Source organism: Oratosquilla oratoria, chromosome 12, assembly GCF_046742065.1.
Source record: "Oratosquilla oratoria isolate Oo_2021 chromosome 12, ASM4674206v1, whole genome shotgun sequence".
In the NCBI taxonomy this organism is placed as follows: domain Eukaryota; kingdom Metazoa; phylum Arthropoda; class Malacostraca; order Stomatopoda; family Squillidae; genus Oratosquilla; species Oratosquilla oratoria.
Window position 1 is genome coordinate 23,265,393 of NC_134788.1, and position 22,089 is coordinate 23,287,481.

Genomic DNA, 22,089 nt, shown 5'->3' on the forward strand with positions numbered 1-22,089 from the left:
ATATATATGTATATACATATGTATATATATATATATATATATATGTATATATATATAATATATGTATATATATATATATATGTATGTATGTATATATATTACTTCAAAAAATCTCACAAAATCGGTAAAAACTCTGATCAACTTAGGTATCATTTTATATTTCAACAAAAATAATTTTTTTTGTAGGAATCATATTTTTCAGTTTGTCAAAAAAAGGGGGATTCAGGAGCCCTAATTTTTTCGATTTTTGTCCTTCAAAGACGAAAAAAAAACTAATTCCTACAAAATGTAGATATATGAACAAAATTTCTATGATAAAATTTTCCAAGCAATTAAGTGAAAAATTAACATTTTGAGGCCAAAAAAAGAAAAACACTTTTTTTGTAGCCACTACCATTCACCCAAATTTGATTAAGTTTACAGAATATCATTCCTTTACACCAACAAACAACATATTAAAATTTCAAAACAATTGTATGAACAAAAAGCGAGATATGAGTCCAGGGATTGTTGGGGTGCCCCCCCTCCCCCACTAATTTGTCATCTACTCCCTCAGGCAGCACTGACTCATGGATAACAAAACACGAATACCTCAATAATATCGCTACTACATTCTAAATAGAGCCTGTAAAAATGTATTTTCGGACTAGGAAATAAAAACATATTAAGTACCTTTAATGAATCCTATGGTTCAAGTTTTCTTTTTGTTATAAGCAATATTTTTTTTTAGGGGGTAAGAGTACATAATGTGGAGCGACTTGTGAAAATGGCCTTGTAGGGTTGCAAGAATATTTAAAAAAAAAATTGGACATTAAATTTGTTAGACGCTCAACAGTCACGAAGATTGTGAGGAAAGAAAGTAGCCACACAGGTAACGTAAAAAATATTTGTTGGCGTTCACCAGTCAACTACAGCTTGATACCTGGAAGTTGCAGGTCAATATGCACTAGGTATTTAGGTGTTGGACACTTTGGGAAGAATGCTGTGGGTCAGTAATGAGAACGCAAGGGCGTTGTGCAGGTGGGTTGGGATACTGAAAATACAATGAAAACATTTCAATTAACATTAATCCTTTTAGAACTAGGAAGTATCGTGCATTATATGTTGGTGTTTCAGAACTATCAAATAACAATTGAAGATAATTTCAAGTCGACTAAGTGTGAAATTATGTAGATATAAATATGTTTTATATTTTTTTCTTAATCTCTACAAATGTTAATATTAAATTGTGGTAATTACATCTGAATTATTAAATACTTGAATGATAAGAACTAATCGACGATATAGATAAGAATTTTGCAGCTTTGAGACAGGTTTTATATTATTATACTATCAATTTTTAACAAATTGCTTCCGACGTTGTTATTAATTTGCGATACTTATATTTGGCGTTAGAAATTATCAGAATGATTAGAGGCCCAATGATATTGGTAAGAATTGCAGTTGTAAGATATAACGTAATGTAACCTAACCTAGCTCATGGTAAATATAAATATGTCCGTCTTAATTCTTAAAAAAAATCGCTGCCGACGCTACTATTCATTTCCTGTACTTTTGTATGTTTTAAATGACTCAGAATGATAAGATCATATAGGTAAGAGTAGCAGTTGTGAGACTGGCAAACATATATATGAATACCTAAAACGATGTAGATGTCATGACTTATTATAACTAGTTGACTACAATTTATATATAAAAAAAAGGAGAGAAAGAGAATGAAATGGAAATGGAGATTGAAAATTATATTGGGGTAACGACCTAAGAATATTTAAGCATCATATTTGTTTCCCAGAGAAAGCGAATGGGATGCTGGTGTTAGTGGTTCAATTTATTTACTTCCAAAGTTCAGCTCGCCCATAGACGGGTACATTCGTTTTGGTATGGTCTACGATCCTTGTTAAAGACTGTTAGATGGGAGAAAGAACAGTGATGAGCTACAAAACACGTATCAAATAAAAGAAACAAAACAAATAACACTCAACAATTTAAACCTATTTCCGTGAATAGAGGTAAGGAGGTTAGGTTAGGTATGGTACGAGTAGGGTAAAGATGTGCTTGTTGTTATACCTTATTCTACAAATTTATCGTCGTTTCTCTCGTAAATCGCTACGTTTGATTGCTTGTCTTACTTAAACAATTTATTTCCCAGATATTCGTGGTAGGGGCTCGGGGGGGGGGGGGTAGTACACACAAGTATCCGATAGAAACCCAACATCCTACGAACTCAAATCTACAAGAAAAACGTTGTAAAAATAAATATTCAAAATTAATTACCCTGTTGGTGCTTTGTAACTTTAGATAATACGATATTTTGTTTTTTCACCCAATCTCCTTCCAGTCTATTGTGTAGAGCTCGTGTAACAAGAGGGGCTATTCTGAAATAATGTATCACGTACTGTATGTGCAAATGTTTATTTTGATTCTTATTTTGTGGCTAGAGCCTGATTGTGGATCTTACAAGCATTGTTTTCACCACCTCCATCGGTTAACATATTTTTGCAAGTAGTGACCAGTAGGCTGAGTACATCCCCATGTCATTTATTTTGTTTTCCATGTCGTTAAGTAGTTGTCGTGACTGACATCCAATAAATGACAATAAAATTGATAGTTATCAGCAGAACATCACGATTGGAAGAGGCATCTTCCAATATGTTTTGATAGCATGACCCAGTGAATGGCCAGAATTTACAGTGGAAAAAAAATCCCTAGAGATTCTGTCTATGACGAAGAACGGTGTTCTGTCGCAGGATGAAGTCCATGGAGTCCCCAGCCACCAAGAACTCTGAGATATTCAGCCGTTTTAGACACCAATAGAGTAAAACTATTGACAGACACTCCGTGAAACATTTTCGTTGAGCACTGGCTAGACCAGGTGTCGCCAAAGTGGTCGGTGCGAGTGTCCAAGGGCTCGATAAATACCCAACCTAACATTTCGAAGGAGATTGCATGAAACCAGCATCTGCTGCTCCACACAAAGGATTACAAAGGCGGAGCATGCCGACAGGAGACCTTTTGGTCCATATCTAGGTCGGATGCGAAAAAATGATAATAAAATAATAAGTAAAAAATATAATGTAAATAACAAATAAAATACATAAATGCATAGGTATAGTTAAATAATAAACAAACAGGTAAATAGTAAATAATGAATTGACATATAACTAATAATAAATGAAAATCAAACAGACAAACGATAACAAAACAAAAACAAATAATATAAAATAAATTATAATCATTACAGCATCTCCAACAAATTCTCTCCACTTTCCTTCCTGGAATACCATACCTTCCAAATACATCATCAATTCCTTCATCGACTAGCGCTCTCAAGACAGTCAACAGTACCACCGAGCATTTGTGTGATAGGGAGCGTCAATGAAAAGTTAGCACCGCCCGGTAATCGAACCCGGGACCTCCCACTATCCGGACAGGCGTGTTTACCGATTACACCACGATCGCCTCTAGAGACCACTCTTACGTCTTCTCTGGGGCCCGCCAGTCCAGGAAAGTGCACCGCTGCGGGGATCCTACTCACTGCGTCATGTGTGATAGGGAGGGTCACAGAAAAGCAGACACTGCTCGGCAATCGAACCCGGGACCTCCCACTGTCCGGGGAGGCGTGCTTACCGTTTACACCACGGTCACCTCTAGTGACCATTGGCACAGCAATTTATTCCAACGCTTCCCACACAAACCGACAAACCATCCCACAATTCTTTCACACCCAGGATGTTAAGTTTGGTAACGAAACTAGTGGCAACGTAAATGTAGCGCACGTGTGTAACATAGGGATCTGAGAAGTTCAGCTTGTCTCTCTGCCTGCCATCGATTGTCATGAAACTGCTCCGACACTATGGGACCAATTGTCAAAATTGAAACCTAAATAGTTAATATACTTAGAGATTAATTATTATACTTATGTCAAATGACAGCAAACAGACTTGGCTCTCTGTTAGGAGTGTTGGAAAGCATTTAAGGTTGTGCCAAAGGTTGTGCCAAAGGTTATGCCAAATGACAGCAAACACATTCTCTCCGTTTATTTCCCACTATTTCACACGACGTGTTTTTATCACGATGCCTTCCTACTCATTTCGATAATTTTGAGCATTTTAATGCATGATTACGACTTAATATTCATTGGGATTTACAAACGTTTAAAACCTTACGTCTGTGTTTTCAGGTCCAGGATTTAACAATCCATATTTCCTTTGGAGAGTTGCCCTTCAATTCTGTACATTCGCTATGGACGCGGGAGAGGAAGCATCCCAGTGTGGCTCATGCGATGCAGATTTCTCCCACAAGAGTCGTCTCAGCAGGGATATAACGAGCCACACAGAAGATAAACCTTCCCAGTGTGACCTTTGCGACGCAACTTTCAAAACAAAGGCGAAGTTTCGACGTCATATGATGACTCATACGGAAGAGAAACCTTTCAAGTGTGATCTTTGTGACGCAGCTTTCAAGGGAAGGAGTGCTCTCAAATATCACGTGATGACCCATACAGGAGAGAAGCCTTTCAAGTGTGACATTTGCGAAGCAGCTTTCATAACAAAACCAAATCTTCGATGTCACGTGATGACCCATACAGGGGAGAAGCCTTTTATGTGTGACCTTTGCGAAGCAGCTTTCACAACAAAATCAAATCTTCGACGTCATGTGATGACCCACACAGGAGAGAAACCTTTCCAGTGTGCTTTTTGCCATGCAACTTTCAAAAGCACGAGTGGTCTGGAATATCACATAATGACTCACACCAAAGAGAAGCCTTTCAATTGTGACCTTTGCGATGCAACTTTCTCAACAAAGAGGAGCATTGGACGTCACATGATGACCCACACAGAAGAGAAACCTTTCAAGTGTGACCTTTGCGAAGCAGCTTTTAAGGGAACGAGTGCTCTCAAATATCACGTGATGACCCATACAGGAGAGAAGCCTTTTCAATGTGAGCTTTGCGACGCAGCTTTCATAACGAAGGCGAATCTTCAACATCACATGATGACCCACACAGAAGAGAAACCTTTCCATTGTGACCTTTGCGACGCATCTTTCAAGGGAACGAGTGGGCTCAAATATCACGTGATGACCCATACAGGAGAGAAGCCTTTCCAGTGTGTACTTTGCGACGCATCTTTCAAGAGAACGAGTGCTCTAAAAAATCACGTGAGGACCCACACAGGAGAGAAGCCTTTTCAGTGTGATCTTTGCGACTCAGCTTTCACAACAAAGTCAAATCTTCGACGTCACATGATGACCCACACAGAAGAGAAACCTTTCCAGTGTGACCTTTGCGACGCAGCTTTCACAAGAAAGTCATATCTTCGATGTCATGTGATCACCCACACAGGAGAGCAACCTCTCTAGTGTGACCTTTGCGAAGCAACCTTTAAGGGTCTCAAATATCACGTGATGGTCCCACAGCAGAGAAGCTATACAAATGTGACCTTTACGATGCAGCTTTCAGCGCGAAATATCACATTGGAGGTGACATATCGACTTACACATGAGAGGTTCCTTTCAGGTGTGACCATTGCGATGCAGCTTACACAATAAAGTTAGATCCTCGATATAATGTTATGACTCGCACAGGAGAGATGTTTTTCAAGTGAGCTTTTTTGACGCAGTTTTCAGAAGAAATCATAATCTCAAAATCCAAATGGCGGCCCACACAGTAGAGGAGCCTTTGGAATGTGATCTTTGCGACACAGTTTGCAGGAGAAAGCATCATCTCTGAAAGCACATGGAGACCCATACAAGATAAAAAGTCAAGTGACCTTTGCGATGGAACATGCCCACAAATTATTAAGATCAACACCACACGGTAATATGTAGCTCGACATATCACCCACTGGCTGCACGGGCAAAATCCCAGTGCTCCAAACGGACAAAACCCCAGCAGATTTAGATTGACACAACTTTGGTACTATATGGAAATATATGGCATTTTCAACTGAGTTTAATACCAGGAAAAAGTAACTTAGCAGTGTCTCTTCTTGTTAATTTGGGGGGTAAATTCACACCAATCATAGTGACACATTAATGAGGTGTGGATACAAGGGTAACATTCATATTTTTTTCTCTCGCCCACAAATATGCTGAGGTTAAGTATCCAAACTGAGGCGGGTGTTAGTTAGCTCAGCAAATGACAGCTAAGACACTGCTCACCTAACAGTCAACATTTGAATACTGTCCTTTGAGAGGCGTTACCCTGAGATGTGTGAATGATATGGGTATATAAACTCTTATACTGGATGGACTAACCAGTAATCCAACAATCCTAGAAGGAGCATGGAGGTGATACAGAACAACAAAGGCTGTCTGAAGATTTGTTATGAAGGCTATGTCTACACAAAGAAGACCAAGTCAGAAAGTACTATTCGGTGGGAATGTTCACAGCGGGTAGCATATTCATGTAAAGGTGCAATCAATACAAACCTCACTATGGACTCAACTTTGAACTTCAGAGAATATAATCATGAACCAAATCCTAATGCTGATTCAGTTGCAAAAGTACGGTCTCAGATAAAATCTGATGCGAAAATGAAAAGGGGGAAGACAGTCCAAGTGTATGCTAAAGCTATGCTTGGAGCAACAGATGAAGTCCGTTCCATGGTTGGAAAACCAGAATCAATTAAGCGGGATATAAGATGCCAAAAGGCAAGGAGCCAGACTTATAGAACCTCCATCACTAAAGGAACTAACCGTATAGAAGGAAGTTGGACAACAACTGGTGGAAATAACTCAAAGCCTTTCCTGATTCATGACAGTGAGGTCGATGCTGCCAACAGATTACTAGTATTTGCATCTGAAAAAGGTCTGAGACTGTTGGCCAGATCTCCACAATGGGATATGGATGGCACATACTCAATGGCACCAAAGATTGATAAACAGGTTTATGTCATCCGGGTCCCATTTAAGGGAAGTGCAGTTTCATGCGTATATGCGATATTGTCAGGGAAGAGCCAAATTATCTATGAGAAACTCCTCACTTCCATAGTAACTCACTGTAACCAACTTGGAATCCAACTTGATCCAACCACCATCATCACGGACTTTGAGAGTGAAACAATGCAAGCCATTCATAGGGTCTTTGGGAGCCATGTGAGAACCCAAGGCTGTTTTTACCATTTAATCCAGAGTACTTGGAGAATGATACAAGAACTGGGACTTGTTGGTTTGTACAAGTCAAGTGATTTGTTAGAAAATTCTGTGGTGTGTTAGATCGACTAGCCCTGCTACCACTAGAAGATGTCGCATCTGGAATGGAATTCCTGAAATAGAATACTCCTGAGGGACTAGATGACTTAATCACCTACTTTGACAGTACCTATGTTGCTGGAAGATATTGGTTGATTCATTTTCCAGATGACGGGTCCCTGCTTACCCTGCATCTGCGTCACCGTCCTCCTATCTTTCCTCCAGAAGTGTGGAATATAAACAAAGCAGAATTGGAAGGGGACGTCAGGACAAATAACGTGTAAAGGATGGAACAACTCCTTCAGGCAACTAATTGGACATAAGCACCCCAGCATTTGGACCCTGATACAGGGATTCCAACGAGATCATGCTGTTGTAATGATCACATTACTTCAAGATCAGATTGGCGAACGTCAAGAGAAAAGACAGAAATTCTAATCTAAGAGCTTCAACTTGCGCCTGAAGAACTTGTGTCAAGACCGTCGAGATCTGACAAAATATGTACAGGATTTCCTAAATGGTGTTGGACATATTATTAGTTTTAAGTGGATTGAACAACCCAGCACCTGGTCACAACAAGACCTGAAATGAGACTTTATGTAAATTACCAGCTGAATGTACACCAATAAACTGGACCAAAAATTATGCTACTTGTTATTTTTAGATGCTCATTTTAAGTATATTACATTGGGGCATCTTAACAGTATTATTATTTTCTACCTGTCACTGCATCTGTACATGTATTCTTAGAATACATGAGTTTTCACACCTCATTAAAGTGTCACTAAAGTGGAGGGTGTGAATTCACTCCAAACTAACAAGAAGAGACGTTTTAATGATGTTAAACTCAATTTTAAAATGCCATATATTTTCCATAAAGTACCAAAGTTGTGTCAAAACTAAATCTGCCATTTTTGTCCGTTTGGAGCATTGGGTCTTTGTTCGCTGGGGTTTTGTCCTACATTCGCACACTGCGATTCCGTGCCCCTTGAGTTTCATTATCACCCCTTTTGTGTTAATTTAGAGAATGTGCTGTATTATTGACAGTATTGTTGGTGATGGTGCATTGTATATTATAAAGTGCAGCGCAAGTACGTAGGAAATGGAGGATGCAGTTTTTATGATATGTTTGTTGACAGTGGTGACGGTCTGAAGCTTGGAGTAGGGACCAGGAAAAAGTGAAGTGAAATGATGTTTGTTGCCATGATTGTTTCCACCTTAAATAATATCGTCATTAGTGTTGTGTACAGTATTAAAATGTTCTTGTAGCTCGTTATGCCTCAATATTATACAAGAAGATTGGTAGGGTAACTTGAATAAAGGTCTTACTTAAATGAGTGACGCCTTTATTTGTTTACCCTTACAACCTGGTAGGTAAAGGGGAACTGGCTGATGATAGAATAATGTTGGCCCGATAATCTGACTAACACATAAGAAGGCGAAATGTCACATGCTTTAATATCATACTGGGATTGAAGGGACGCTAACGAAAGAAAAGGTAAAACGAACAGACATAAAAGGGAACTGGATTATATAGTTTGTCGGCCATCTCGCCTGTGACATGTGCCTTGTTGAGCGATGTTTCTGCATTGCTGGTGATATTGGGTGTCTGTCTTCTGAGTTCTTGAACCCTGGAGTGGTGCTGCTTCATGCAGGTGCCCGTGGATGCAAAGCAATATCATGCCACTCCAGTCAATCCTTGCAGCATATTGCTGGCGTGAGCGGATCCCAAACGATGTGTCTGTCTTGCTCCAAGTGTTGGTGGCCTAATCCTAAACCCAGACGAGGGCTCCTGGCTGTCATTGGTGTCGCCAGCGGCGTCGACCACCCCTCCGGTCCAACACGCCCATGTGGTGTTGGACTTTACTTTCCCCTCACCCTCAGAGTCTGCCGCCATTGAGGATCAATTTCCCATTATTGCCTAGCCATATGTACGTCGTCCCGCAGCTGCCCGTAGGTGGCTAGGCCACAGACCTATCGGTACCTTGGAGAGGGGGTATTCTGGTACAAGAGGCCTAAGGATACCTTATCATTATACAAGCTGCCGCTAGGCCCCGTCTGGTTCCACAGCACCCTTTTGGCGGTCTTCGCAGTAGCCCTGGGCCTGGTATTGGATGCCGTCACTATGTGGAAGAGAGACAGGTCATGACACCCCATGGTTTCCTGAGCAGGCCTCTGAATTGCGCTGTAAGTAGAGCGGTGACCAGGAAGGGTGCCAGTTGATTCACAAAACCAAAGCACGACTGTACGTCGGTGATGGAGGGCTGCGTTGACATCTTAAAGTTCTCATGGACAACCAGTCTTTTCTCAGTCATATTGCAAGTGTCTCACCCCAACCGCAAACCCAATTCCTATCTCCTATAGCGGAACCCAAACTTCTCCGGCTTCAGCATCACCCTCTCCTTTAGTACACATCTCTGAAAATTGGTGTGCACGCTAGAGCGTCTTTTTTACAATCGCATCGTAGAGCAGTGTCGTTTACAATCTTGTGTTTCCAAGGCAGGTACTGGATGACGTCGTCGAGCCTTTTGGTGTAAGTGTCACCGGCTGAGCAGTGTTCCATAGGTGTCCGGCAGTACTGGTGCCGACTCTAGCGCGTCATGAAGTTTGAGGCCTGCGTGCTTCGTCCAGGTACACATGGTGGAAGCCTGAGTGAGCGTTGGCCAGTCTTGTATAATTCGGCTGAGACACCTGAGGCCACGTTGAATGGTGCTGACGTGTAGTGAGTCTCCGGAAGGCAGCACGCATTCAGCTCCTGTAAACCCACTCTGCCCCAATGGCCGGGCTGGATGACTCCTTTCCTGACATGTTCGTCAAACTGTTGATTTCTTTGGCATCCCAGTGCCGGGAGGCCGATGCTGGACTGTGGTTCGTGGAGTGTAGTGTTAATATTCTGTTGTGCAAACACTGTAATGTCAGCCAGCTGGTTATTTCATTTGTTCATTTTATTCGTGTTTCTTCCTCTCTCTCAGTGACCTGATTATAATGATTCAGTATAACAACTACAAAATAGTTTTTGAATTTCTTATTTCAATTAGAGAAATTTAGGTTTAATAAGGAAATAGACAATAACTGGTTTATCAACGGAGTGGTTCACGAATGCAAGACATGTACTGAGAGTTGGAACAATTGGTTGTTTCAAGAGATGAGATAACTTTATTGATCGGGATGACAGATGGTAAGGGACATGGAACTGCTCTGTGTAGGTTTTGTGGTCTTTTGTAGTCTCCCCCATTATCATGTTCTTATGACCAAACCCACACAGAATTTTGCGAAAAGTACACCAAGAGCCCATCGTTACTCCGTCTAACTTTTTTAATAGTTTAACATCCGCTAATACAGCAAAAGTGCCAAAGACCCAGGTACGTTCCCGAGATTCTTTCCAAGTATGGTTTCTCAAACTCATGAGATGTACGGGGAGAAAATCGTTAGAGATTGTAAAGTGGTAGATTCCCGAACAAGGGAGTAAAAAGTATAGTTACCCCCTCATAAAGCCCTTGTCATCGCTTGCCGGAGGCAACAAAGTCGCAAGAGCACAGCACGCATTTGACCTCATCACTGAGAAATGCAAGGAACTGGGCCTTAAGATCCCATCGGAGAAATCAAAGGCCATGATGGTCAAAGCTATCACCCCCAGAATGTCCTAGATTAAGGGCATCAGATTAGCTTGGACCAGTATCTACCAATACCTAGCCGTATGGGTTGATCAGCAGTTGACATTCGGCACCCAGGTCACTTATCTGAGAGAACGAATTTGTTCAAGGACGAACGTCATGAAAGCCATGACAAGGGCACATGCTGGGGCCTTCTTCTCCGTGCTGCACCTATACTATGGACAGGCCATCTGTACACTAGTGAACTACTGCGCACTAGTACTTATCGTTCTGTCACCTACGCAGCAAAAGCGGATCAAAGTGGTGCAAAACGAGGCAATACAGATTATACTAGGAGCACCTCGATGGAATACAGCAAGTGTCCTGCAAAACAAAGTCGGGCTCGTTTCCCTGGCCATAAGGGTCCAGTAGGTTGTGGCTTGCCGGTTAGCCAAAGCCCTTCAGTGTGGCGGAGAATCGACAGCACGTATGAAAATCGCCAGGGCTCTTCCACAGCGAAGAGACCTCTTTAGTAGCAACACCTGGCTAAGAAGTATAGCTGACGCAGCCAACACCCTGCTGGACACCAAAAGACTATTGAAGGGAAGACCTGACCTTCCCATCATCAACGACATGCATGCCAATAAGGCATACTACACACAGCATGAGTTCCTGCAACACGCGTTGGTGTCGGTGGCTCAGGCCAGTATCCCTGGCAATGCCGTCTACTACACAGCTCTGTTGACCCAACCCGGGTCACAACGGGAGCGGTGGTGGTCACCGAGGGAGAAGTTCCCACCTGGAGGACACCAGACCACTATTCTACCTTACAGACGGAACTAGTGGCGATCTGGCACGCCTTGGAGCACGCCAGGGACCGCCATAGGGCCGCAGTGATCATCCACACTGACTAGAGGTCAGCCCTACATGCACTGCAACAGCACGCCCCAACAGACAATGTGTGCCTCGATATCTCCATACTGGCACATGCCCAGAACCTAGCTGCAGAGGGTCGACGGGTGCGGCTCACCTGGATCCCAGGTCACGTGGGACTAAGAGGTAACGAAGCTACTGACGAGCCGTTGCGCGCGACCCTCAGAATGCCCGATATCAGCAGTGACGTCCTGCCCAGCCAGGAGCAATGCAAGGCGCTAGCCTGGTACTGCTGCCCGAAGGACAAACCAGAGCGGACCAAGTCACCCTGCATCGCCTGAGCATCGGGTACTGCACGCGGGATAAGTTACGGGACTTTTTCCTCAAGCGGCAGTGCGAATCCTGTGGCCTCCACACAAGTAGTCCATTGGTCCACTATTTGCTGTCTTGTACCGCCACCGCGGAACAGAGGCACTGCATAGAGGATGTGGACACTGAGGCGAGTAGGGAAGCAAGGGCCGCCTTCCTCGTCCAGAAGGCGCCGCGCCCCTCCACCTCGTTATATACTTATTTTTTCATTTTATCTTTTATTATTATAGATTTTATTTTCCCCCTCAACTTATCTATTTTTTGACTGAAAAACACGACTCTCTCCTAAAAAGACGTAACGAAGTAAGCCTGGTGGGCGAAACGTTGAATATACTAGATCCCGTACTCTGCTTCTGGTCACTCTCCTACAATGCTGTTGCAGTCGTTCCTGGTTCTTACTCAAAATTTGTCATAATAAAGCTGCCAATCATTTCAATATAATATGCTTGAGGGAAAACCTCTTGAGTAGATACACTACAAATACAGTTAAGTTTATATATATATATATATATATATATATATATATATATATATATATATATATATATATATATATATATATAGATAGATATAGATATATATATATATATATATATATATAATAATAATAATAATAATAATAATAATAATAATAATAATAATAATAATAATAATAATAATAATAATAATAATAATAATAATAATAATAACAATAATAATAATAATAATATTAGTAATCTGTCCATGCAACTGTAACTCCGTTAAGCAACTCTTTTAGATATCCACCACCACTTCACTTTTTACAACATCAACTTTTAAAAAATGGATTTTCGGACTAGGAAATAAAACAGACTGGGTACCCTTAATAAATCAATGGTTTAAGTTTTCTTTTCTTTTTTGTCACAAACAATATTTTCTTTGGGTAAGAGTAGATGACGTGGGGCGATGGTGCTATGGTTCAATGGTTCAAGTTTTCTTTGTTTTGTTGTGGACATTTGGTAGACGCTCAAGAGTCACGAAGATTGTGAGCAAAGAAGACAGCCACACAGGTAATGAAAAGTTATTTGTAGGTGTTCGCCAGTCAGCTACAGCTTACATGGTTAGATTGATGTCTGGAAATTGCAGGTCATTATGTTTGTCGGTATTTAGGTGTTGGATACTTTGGAAATAGTGCTGTGGGTCAGTAATCACGCAAGTGCATTCAAAGAAGCCCAGTGTTTCAATACTTGTGCAGGTGCGGTGGAACACTCATAATACAATGAAAACATTTCAAGTAACATTAGCACTTTAAGAACTAGGATGTAGCTCACATTATATGCTGGTGCTTCAGAACACTTTTGAAATTAGATAGATATAAATATGTTTGATATTTTTTTCTTGTCGCTAACAATGTTACTAGTAATCTGCGGTAATTACATCTCGATTATAAAATACTTGGAATGATCAGAACTAGCCGATGATATATATATATATATATATATATATATATAATATATATATATATATATATATATATATATATATATATATATATATATATAAGAATTTGCAGCTTTGAGACTGATATTATATTTTTATGCTGTCACAATTTTTCAAAAATTGCTTCCGACGTTGTTATTAATTTGGCGATACTTATATTTGGGGGTTAGAAATGGTCAGAATGATAAGAGGCCCAATGATATTGGTAAGAATTGTAGCCTTGAGGTCTAACGTAATGTAGACTAACCTAACTTATGGTCAGAATTATGATGTTTAGCCCAATGATATTGGTAAGAATTGCAGTCGTAACGTAGCCTAACCTAGCTCATGGTAAATATAAAGATCTCCGTCTTGATTGTTAAAAAAAATCGCTGCCGACGTTACTATTAATTTGCTGTACTTTTGCATGATTTTCAATGATTCACAATAAAAAAAAAGTGCTAGCCAATTATATAGCTAAAAAAAATGCAGTTGTGAGACTGGCAGGGCTATCTATGAATACCTAAAATGATGTAGATTATATGACTAATTATGATTACACGTCATTAAAAAAATGGAAGTGAAAATTGAAAATTGTCTTGGGTTAACGACCTAAGAATATTTAAGCATTGTAGGTGCTTCCCAGTGAAAGCAAACAGGATGCTGGGGTTAGTGGCTAAATTTATTTACTGTTTACCTGTTTGTTATTCAACTATACCTATGCATTTATTTATGTATTTTGTTTGTTGCATACATTATTATAGTTTTTTTATGATTTTTTTTTTTTTTGCATCCGACCTAGATATGGACCAAAAGGTCTCCTGTCGGCATGCTCCGCCTTTGTAATCCCTCAAAGATCAGCTCGTCCACCTAGAGGGGTACATTTGTTTTGGTATAGCCTACAAACATTGTTAAAGACTATTAGATGGGAGGAAGAACAGTGATGCGCCACAAAACTCGTATCAAATACAAGAAATAAAACATACAAATAACACTTAAAATCTTAAACCTATTTCCGTGAAAAGACAGAGAAAGACTGTGTAGGTTAAGTTACGGGCAGAGAGAAGAGTGTCGTCGTTTCTCTTGTAAATCACTGGATTTCCACGCTTGTCTTACTCAAAATATTTATTTCACAGACGTTAATGGTAGGAGCTAGGGTGGGGGGTAGTACAAACAAGTTATTTCCGATAGAAACACAGCATCCTATCCGATCAAATCAATGGGAAATTTTTGATAAAAATATGTTCTCAAAACGTATTGGCCTGTTGGGTATTTTGCAAATATTAGGATTTATATCCCTAAATGGAATGTAACGGTAGATAATACGATATGTTGATTTTTCACCCAATTTCCTTCCAGTCCATTATATGAAGTTCCTGTAACAAGATCTTTTCTGAAGTCAGGCATCACATATGTGAAAATGTTTATTGTGATACTTATTTTGTGGTTAGAGCCTGATTGTGTATCCTACAGGCATTGTTTTCACCACCATCGGTCAACATATTTTTCTGCTAAGTAGTTTCCGTGATTGACATCCAATAAATGTCAATAAAATTTATAATTAGCATCAGGACATCACGATCGGAAGATAAATCTTCTAATGTGTTTGGATAGCATGAGCCACTGAATCGCAATATTTTACAATGAAAAAGAAACAAAAATGCCAGGAGATCTTGTCCATGAAGAGGACTGGTGTTCTGTCGCAAGATGAAGTCCCTGGAGTCCCCAACGACCAAGAACTCCATATATTCAGCCGTTTTAGAAGCCAAATAAAGTGAAACAATTGTCAGAGGCCGTGTGGCACATGTTCGTTGAGCACTGGCTAAACTAGGGGTGTCCAAAGTGGTCAATGCGAGTATCCAAAGAGTCGATAAATACCCATCCTAACATTTCGGAGGAGATTGCTTGCAACCACCATCTCCAACAAATTCTCTCCACTTTCATTCATTCCTGGAATACCATATCTTCCAACTACATCAATTTCTTCATCAACTCGCGCTCTCAAGACACCCAATACTACCACGGAGCAGTGGTGTGACAGGAAGCGTCACTGAAAAGCTGGCGCCGCCCGGTAAACGAACCCGGGATTTCCCATTATCCGGACAGGCGTGCTTACCGATTACACCATGGCCAGGCCAGGAATGTGCACCGTTATTGGGATCCTACTCACTGCGCCATGATAGGGAGCGTCACTGAAAAGCTGGCATCGCCCTGGAATTGAACACGGAACCTCCAACTGTCCGGGCAGGCGTACTTACTGTTTACACCACGGTCGCCTCTAGTGACCATTGGCACAGCAATTCATCCCAACGCTTCCCACACAAACGGACACACCATCCCACAATTCTTTCACACCCAGGATGTTAGGTTCGGTAACGAAACTAGTGGCAATGTAAATGTAGCTCACGAAACTGCTCCGAAACTATGGGACCAGTAGTCAAAATTGGAACCTAGATGGTTATTATACTTAGAGATTATTATACTTATGCTAAATGACAGCAAACAATATTGGCTTTCTGTTTGTTAGGAGTGTTGCCAAACATTTGTTAAGGTGTACCAAATGACAGAAAACAATTTTCTCTGCTTATTCCCCACTATTTCACACGACATGTGTTTCGATAAGTTTTAGCGTTTTGATGTTTGATTACAACTTTATGATCAATATTTATTACATTAGGATTTACAAATGTTTACAAACGTTTAAAAGCTTACGTTTATGGTTTCAGGTCCAGGATTGGTCAATCCATATTTCATTTAGAGAGTTGCCCTTCAATTCTGAACATTCGCTATGGACGCGGGAGAGAAAACATCCCAGTGTGGCTCATGCGATGCAGATTTCTCCCACAAGAGTCGCCTCAGCAGGGATATAACAAGCCACACAGGAAATAAACCTTTTAAGTGTGACCTTTGTCACGCAGCTTTCAAAACGAAGTCAAAGCTTCGACGTCACATGATAACGCACACAGAAGAGAAACCTTTCAAGTGCGACCTTTGCGACGCAGCTTTCAAGGGAACGGATGGTCTCAAAAATCACGTGATGATCCATACAGGAGAGAAGCCTTTTAAGTGTGACCTTTGCGGCGCAGCTTTCTCAGCAAAACAAAGTCTTCGACGTCACGTGACGACCCACACGGGAGAGAAACCTTTCCATTGTGGCCTTTGCGACGCAGCTTTCGCAAGACAGCAAGGTCTTCAACGTCACGTGATGACCCACACAGGAGAGAAACCTTTCCAGTGTGACCTTTGCGACGCAACTTTCACAGAAAAACAAAGTCTTCGACGTCACGTGATGACCCACACAGGAGAGAAACCTTTCCATTGTGGCCTTTGCGACGCAGCTTTCGCAAGACAGCAAGGTCTTCAAAGTCACGTGATGACCCACACAGGAGAGAAACCTTTCCAGTGTGACCTTTGCGACGCAGCTTTCGCAAGAAAGTCACATCTTCGTGTTCACGTGCTGACCCACACAGGAGAGAAACCTTTCCATTGTGACCTTTGCGACGCAACTTTTACAACAAAGAGTGGTATTCGACGCCACGTAAAGACCCACACAGGAGAAGAGCCTTTCAAATGTGATCATTGCGAAGCAGTTTTCACATTAAAGATAGGTCTTCAACGTCACATGATAACGCACGCAGAAGAGAAACCTTTCCAGTGTGACCTTTGCGACGCGTCTTTCAAGGGAAAGCGTGCTCTCAAACATCACGTGATGACCCATACAGGGGAGAAGCCTTTTCAGTGTGACCTTTGCGGCGCAGCTTTCATAAGGAAGTGGAATCTTCGACACCATATAATGACCCACACAGGTGAGAAACCTTTCCATTGTGACCTTTGCGACGCAGCTTTCAAGAGAAAGAATGACCTCAAATATCACGTGATGACCCATACAGGAGAAAAACCTTATCAGTGTGACCTTTGCGAAGCAGCGTTCATAAAATACTCACTTCTTCGAAATCATATGATAACCCACACAGGAAAGAAGCCTTTCAAGTGTGACCTTTGTGAAGCAGCTTTTTCCCTAAAGAGTCGTCTCAAAAGTCACGTGATGATCCACACAGGAGAGAAACCTTTTGAGTGTGACCTTTGCGACGCAACTTTCAAAGGAACGAGTAATCTTAAATATCACATGATGACCCACTCAGGCGAGAAACCTTTCTCGTGTGACCTTTGCAACGCAGCTTTCAAATCGAAGTGGGACCGTAAACGCCACATGATGACCCACACAGGAGAAAAACCTTTCCAATGTGATCTTTGTAACGCATTTTTCAGAAGTAAACATCACCTCAAAACGCACATGGCGATCCACACAGGAGAGAAACTTTTATAGTGTGGCCTCTGCTGTACTGTTTTCACAACAAATGTCTGCGATGTCATGTGATAACCCACACAGGGGAGGAACCTTTATAGTGTGACCTTTGTGAGGCACCTTTCATGATAAAGGCAGATCTCTGACATCACATGATGTCCCACACGGAGAAGAAATCTATCATCTAGTGTGACATTCGCGACACGCACATGAGAGAAGCTATACAAATGTGACCTTTGCGATCACAGGTTTCAGTGTGAATTATCACATTAGAGATCACATATTGATCAAGTGTGATAATTGTGACGCAGCTTATACGATAAACTTAAATCTTTATTATCATGTCATGACCTACACATGATGCCTTCAGTGTGAACTTTGTGGCTCAGTTTTTAGAAGAAAGCATCATATAAAAACAAAATGGGGACCCACATAGGAGGGGACCCTTTGAAGTGTGACTTTTGTGAAGTAGATTGCAGAGGAAAGCATCATCTTAAAATCCACAAGGCAACCCACACAAAATAGAAATCAAATGACATTTGTGGTGCAGCAGGTTGTTCACAAATTACTAATATCAATGACACTTGATGACCCTGTTACACTGTATACATACGGAGGAAATACATTCTTACTAAAAAGGCGATGCGTACTCGAAGTACAAGCTTTACAATAAAACACTTCAAAGAACATTACCTTTTGTTAGTCTGTTAAGTCGCGAATTAATGTACTTGACCTGTAAAAAGGTAAGACGTTGTAACCCTTTGTCGCGTTTACAAATGTATTTACTTTACCTTTCCAGACTATTTATTCCCGGCCTAGAACACGTTAATAGAATACGTGTAGTGTCGTCCCAGTTATGTTTCATTGTACATTCTTGGTGGCGCGGGGTCAGTGTGTTTCACGGTGGTGAGAAGATGTAAGTCATGTTTTGTTTGATGCCCCCGATGAAGGCGGTAAGTCCAGGGCATGCATCCACGGGTTCATGAGCCAAGTGTTTGAATGAAGGAGCCAGTGTAGCTTGGGATGTTGATGGACTTTCTCTAAATTTAGTAAGATGACTTCAGTGGCATGGGCTAGGTATAGAAAGAAATGGGGAGGGGGGGGGTGTCAATTATCAAGAGTCATAGCCGGAGTCGGAGAGTTGGAGTTCCCACCTCGAGTGGACTACGCCGTTCCAGCACCGCATGGGCGTACGTGGTGGCTCATCCCCTAGTCGAATGTACAAGGAAGTTATTCTTTAGCCTATGTATGAGTGCAATGTTGAGGTATGTTGGTTATGCATGACTTATACTGTAGTATCAACAGTTTTTCAGTCTAATAAAGGTAAGACAATTAAGGCAAAGTTTTCCCTTATTTCCCCTCTTCACTGGTCGTTGTATCAGTAATGTTTTAGCTCCTGGGAGACAGGGCATAACATGATATCGGGAAGCATTGGCATAATCCTTATAGGGACAGGTATGGGTGTGCAGTATTCCTTGAAAATGTCTGAATAGACAAAAACGTTTGGATCATAGTGTCTCACTTCCTAAGTGGTTTTCTGCGAATATATATATATATATACTTATATATGCCACATATAGCCACGCCCACCAACCATATAACTAACCCATATATAAATGAACTAACACCCATATCTATATTCTATATCTAACACTTCTCCTATACGGCAGCCCACAACAACAGCACCCATCGTACTTATCAACGAACGGCTGCACCTGTTGTAGATTGGACTGCCTATACTATTTCCATTATCTCGTGACCCACAAGGCGTTGTCTGCCCTGTTGTCACGCACTGACTCAAAACATTCACCATATACCGGAAGCTGTCCACTACCCCGAGTATGTAAACATGGAATATTCTAAATGCATATTGATTTTTTCATCAAATGGTAGGTGATATGAGTAATTGTTATACATAAAAAAAGAGAAAGACTTGATAAACGATGTGGCACCTCAGGTCAAGCGACCAGGCCCAGAGGGGGGGGGGGGTTCTGGAAATACCCGAGCACCTGCCCCTTTGCCCTGTGCCCCAAAAGTGCCCATCACAAAAATATATAAAAAGTTAATGAAAATTTATTTTTCACAGACTTTTTTCATTTTCTTACCATTCAGAAATTATAATGTGGAAAATGGTGTTGCAACCTACCGGATAGTTGCCAAATACGAATAATACAAAAGAATGAAGTGCCCAAATTTCAGCCCAAAGCACCTGCCCCTTGCAATGTCTGTGCACGTTACTGCAATCGACGTTGCCCCGGCTCCCGACCTAGGAATCTCCGTGAGGTTGGGGGGTAGGGTGTAATGATTACACAGAGAAACTGAGTGCGGGTCTTCGGGCCGCTTGCAGTCTCTTTAATTATATCGGTCATACATGCAAATATAAAGAAAACGGTGTCTCCTGTTTTCTTTGGAGGTGGTTTAAACGTGGCAACGCTGCTGGTTTTGCCGACCACATCCTATTGGTCACCAGATAATGGAAGAAGTATAGGTCAAGTACCTAGCAGGAGGACTGCCGATATCACGGAACCGGCATAGGGCTGTCCAGGTCGAGGACCTGACAGAAGGCCTGCCTAGACGGGAAACCTTATCTCACCTGACATCCCAACCTGTAATCGCCAGATCATATTCTTAAACGAAAAAAATCACCATCAAGGTATTTCTCGCCCGCATTAAGTTCCATTCGTATGTGGCAACCCCCTTACAAGTAATATTAGCCCTTTAAGAAGTAGGAGTTAGCTTGCATTATATGCTGGTGTTTCAGAACACTTTCAAATTACAATTGAAGAGATATTCAAGTTGAGTAAGTGTAAAATTAGGTTGATATAAAGTTGTTTGCTTTATTATTTATTTTATTTTTTTTCTTAATCGCTACCAACTTTACTATCAAATTGCAGTAATTGTATCTGGATTTTAAAATAATTTGAATGATATGAACTAACCGATGATATAGATAAGAATTTTGCAGCTTTGAGACCAGTGTTATATTTTGATGTTGTCTCAACTTTTAAGAATTGCTTCCGATGTTTGCGATACTTATATATGGGGTTAGAAATGGTCAGAATTATAAGACGCCCAATGATATTAGTAAGAATTAGAGCCGTGAGATCTAACGTAACGTAGACTAACCTAGCTTACGGTAAGTATATAGATGTCCGTCTTAACCCATTCAACTCCGATGACAAGATGTCTTGTCATTTGGTCAAATAAAACAAAAAATCATAAAACACCAAAATGTTTGATCAAACACCAGAAAAATATGACGTCAGTCCTCGCTTCGCTCGCAGCGAAGCGAGGACTGACGTCATATTTTTCTGGTGTTTGATCAAACATTTTGGTGTTTTATGATTTTTTGTTTTATTTGACCAAATGACAAGACATCTTGTCATCGGAGTTGAATGGGTTAATGGTTAAAAGATCACTGCCGACATTACTATTAATTTGCTATACTTTTGCATGTTTTAAATGACTTGGAATGATTAGAACTAGCCAAAGATATAGAAAATGATTTTGCAGCTTTGAGACCAGTTTTATAGTTTTATGCTGCCTCAGTTGTTCAAAAATTGCTTCCGGCGTTGTTATTAGTTTGCGATATTTATATTTGTGGTTAGAAATGGTCATAATGATAAGAGGCCCAATGATATAGGAAAGAATTGCAGATCTAACGTAACGTAGCCTAACGTAGACAAATATAGGTAAAGATGCAGTTGTGAGACTGGCAAACATATATATGAATACCTAAAATGATGTAGATGATATTAGATTGCATGATTTATTATGACTCCTCTTTATTAGAAAAAAAAATGGAAGTGGAGATTGAAATGTATCTTGGGGTATCAACCTAAGAACATTTAAGCATTAGATTTACTTCCAAGAGAAAGCAAATGGGATGCTGGGGTTAGTGGCTGAATTTATTTACTTCCAAAGTTCAACTCGTCGACCTAGACTAATACATTCATTTTGGTACGGCCTACAGACCTTGTTTTTAAAAACTGTTAGATGGGAGAAAGAACAGTGATGCACCACAAAACTCGTATCATATACAAGAAGCAAAACATACAAATAACGCTAAAAATGTTAAACCTATTTCCATGAAAAAGCAGAGAGAGAGTACGGTATGGTACGAGTAGACAGAAGAATGTCGATGTTTCTTTTGTGAATCACCGGGTCTGCACGCTTGTCTTACTCATATTTATTTCCCAGACGTTAGTGACAGGGGCTAGGGTGGGGGTTAGTACATACATACATATACCAAAGACTTTCTTCCCCCTTACAAGGGAGGTAGCCAAAAAACAAAGGCATAGAAACCATTCCTCACTC

At 40.8% G+C, this 22,089-nt stretch overlaps 2 protein-coding genes across 2 annotated transcripts; both read left to right on the top strand.

Annotated features, from left to right (window-relative positions):
* Positions 1-4,160: 4,160 nt before the first annotated feature.
* Positions 4,161-5,376, top strand: LOC143031101 (uncharacterized). Its single transcript, XM_076194531.1, has one exon. The coding sequence runs from the start codon at positions 4,243-4,245 to the stop codon at positions 5,359-5,361; it is 1,119 nt and encodes a 372-aa protein (XP_076050646.1). The 5' UTR covers positions 4,161-4,242; the 3' UTR covers positions 5,362-5,376.
* Positions 5,377-12,944: 7,568 nt separating this feature from the next.
* LOC143030600 (uncharacterized) lies at positions 12,945-19,102 on the top strand. Its single transcript, XM_076193763.1, has 2 exons — positions 12,945-13,057; positions 16,193-19,102. Exon 2 carries the CDS (start codon positions 16,255-16,257, stop codon positions 17,791-17,793), a length of 1,539 nt encoding a protein of 512 aa, XP_076049878.1. The 5' UTR covers positions 12,945-13,057; positions 16,193-16,254; the 3' UTR covers positions 17,794-19,102.
* The last annotated feature ends 2,987 nt before the right edge of the window (positions 19,103-22,089 follow it).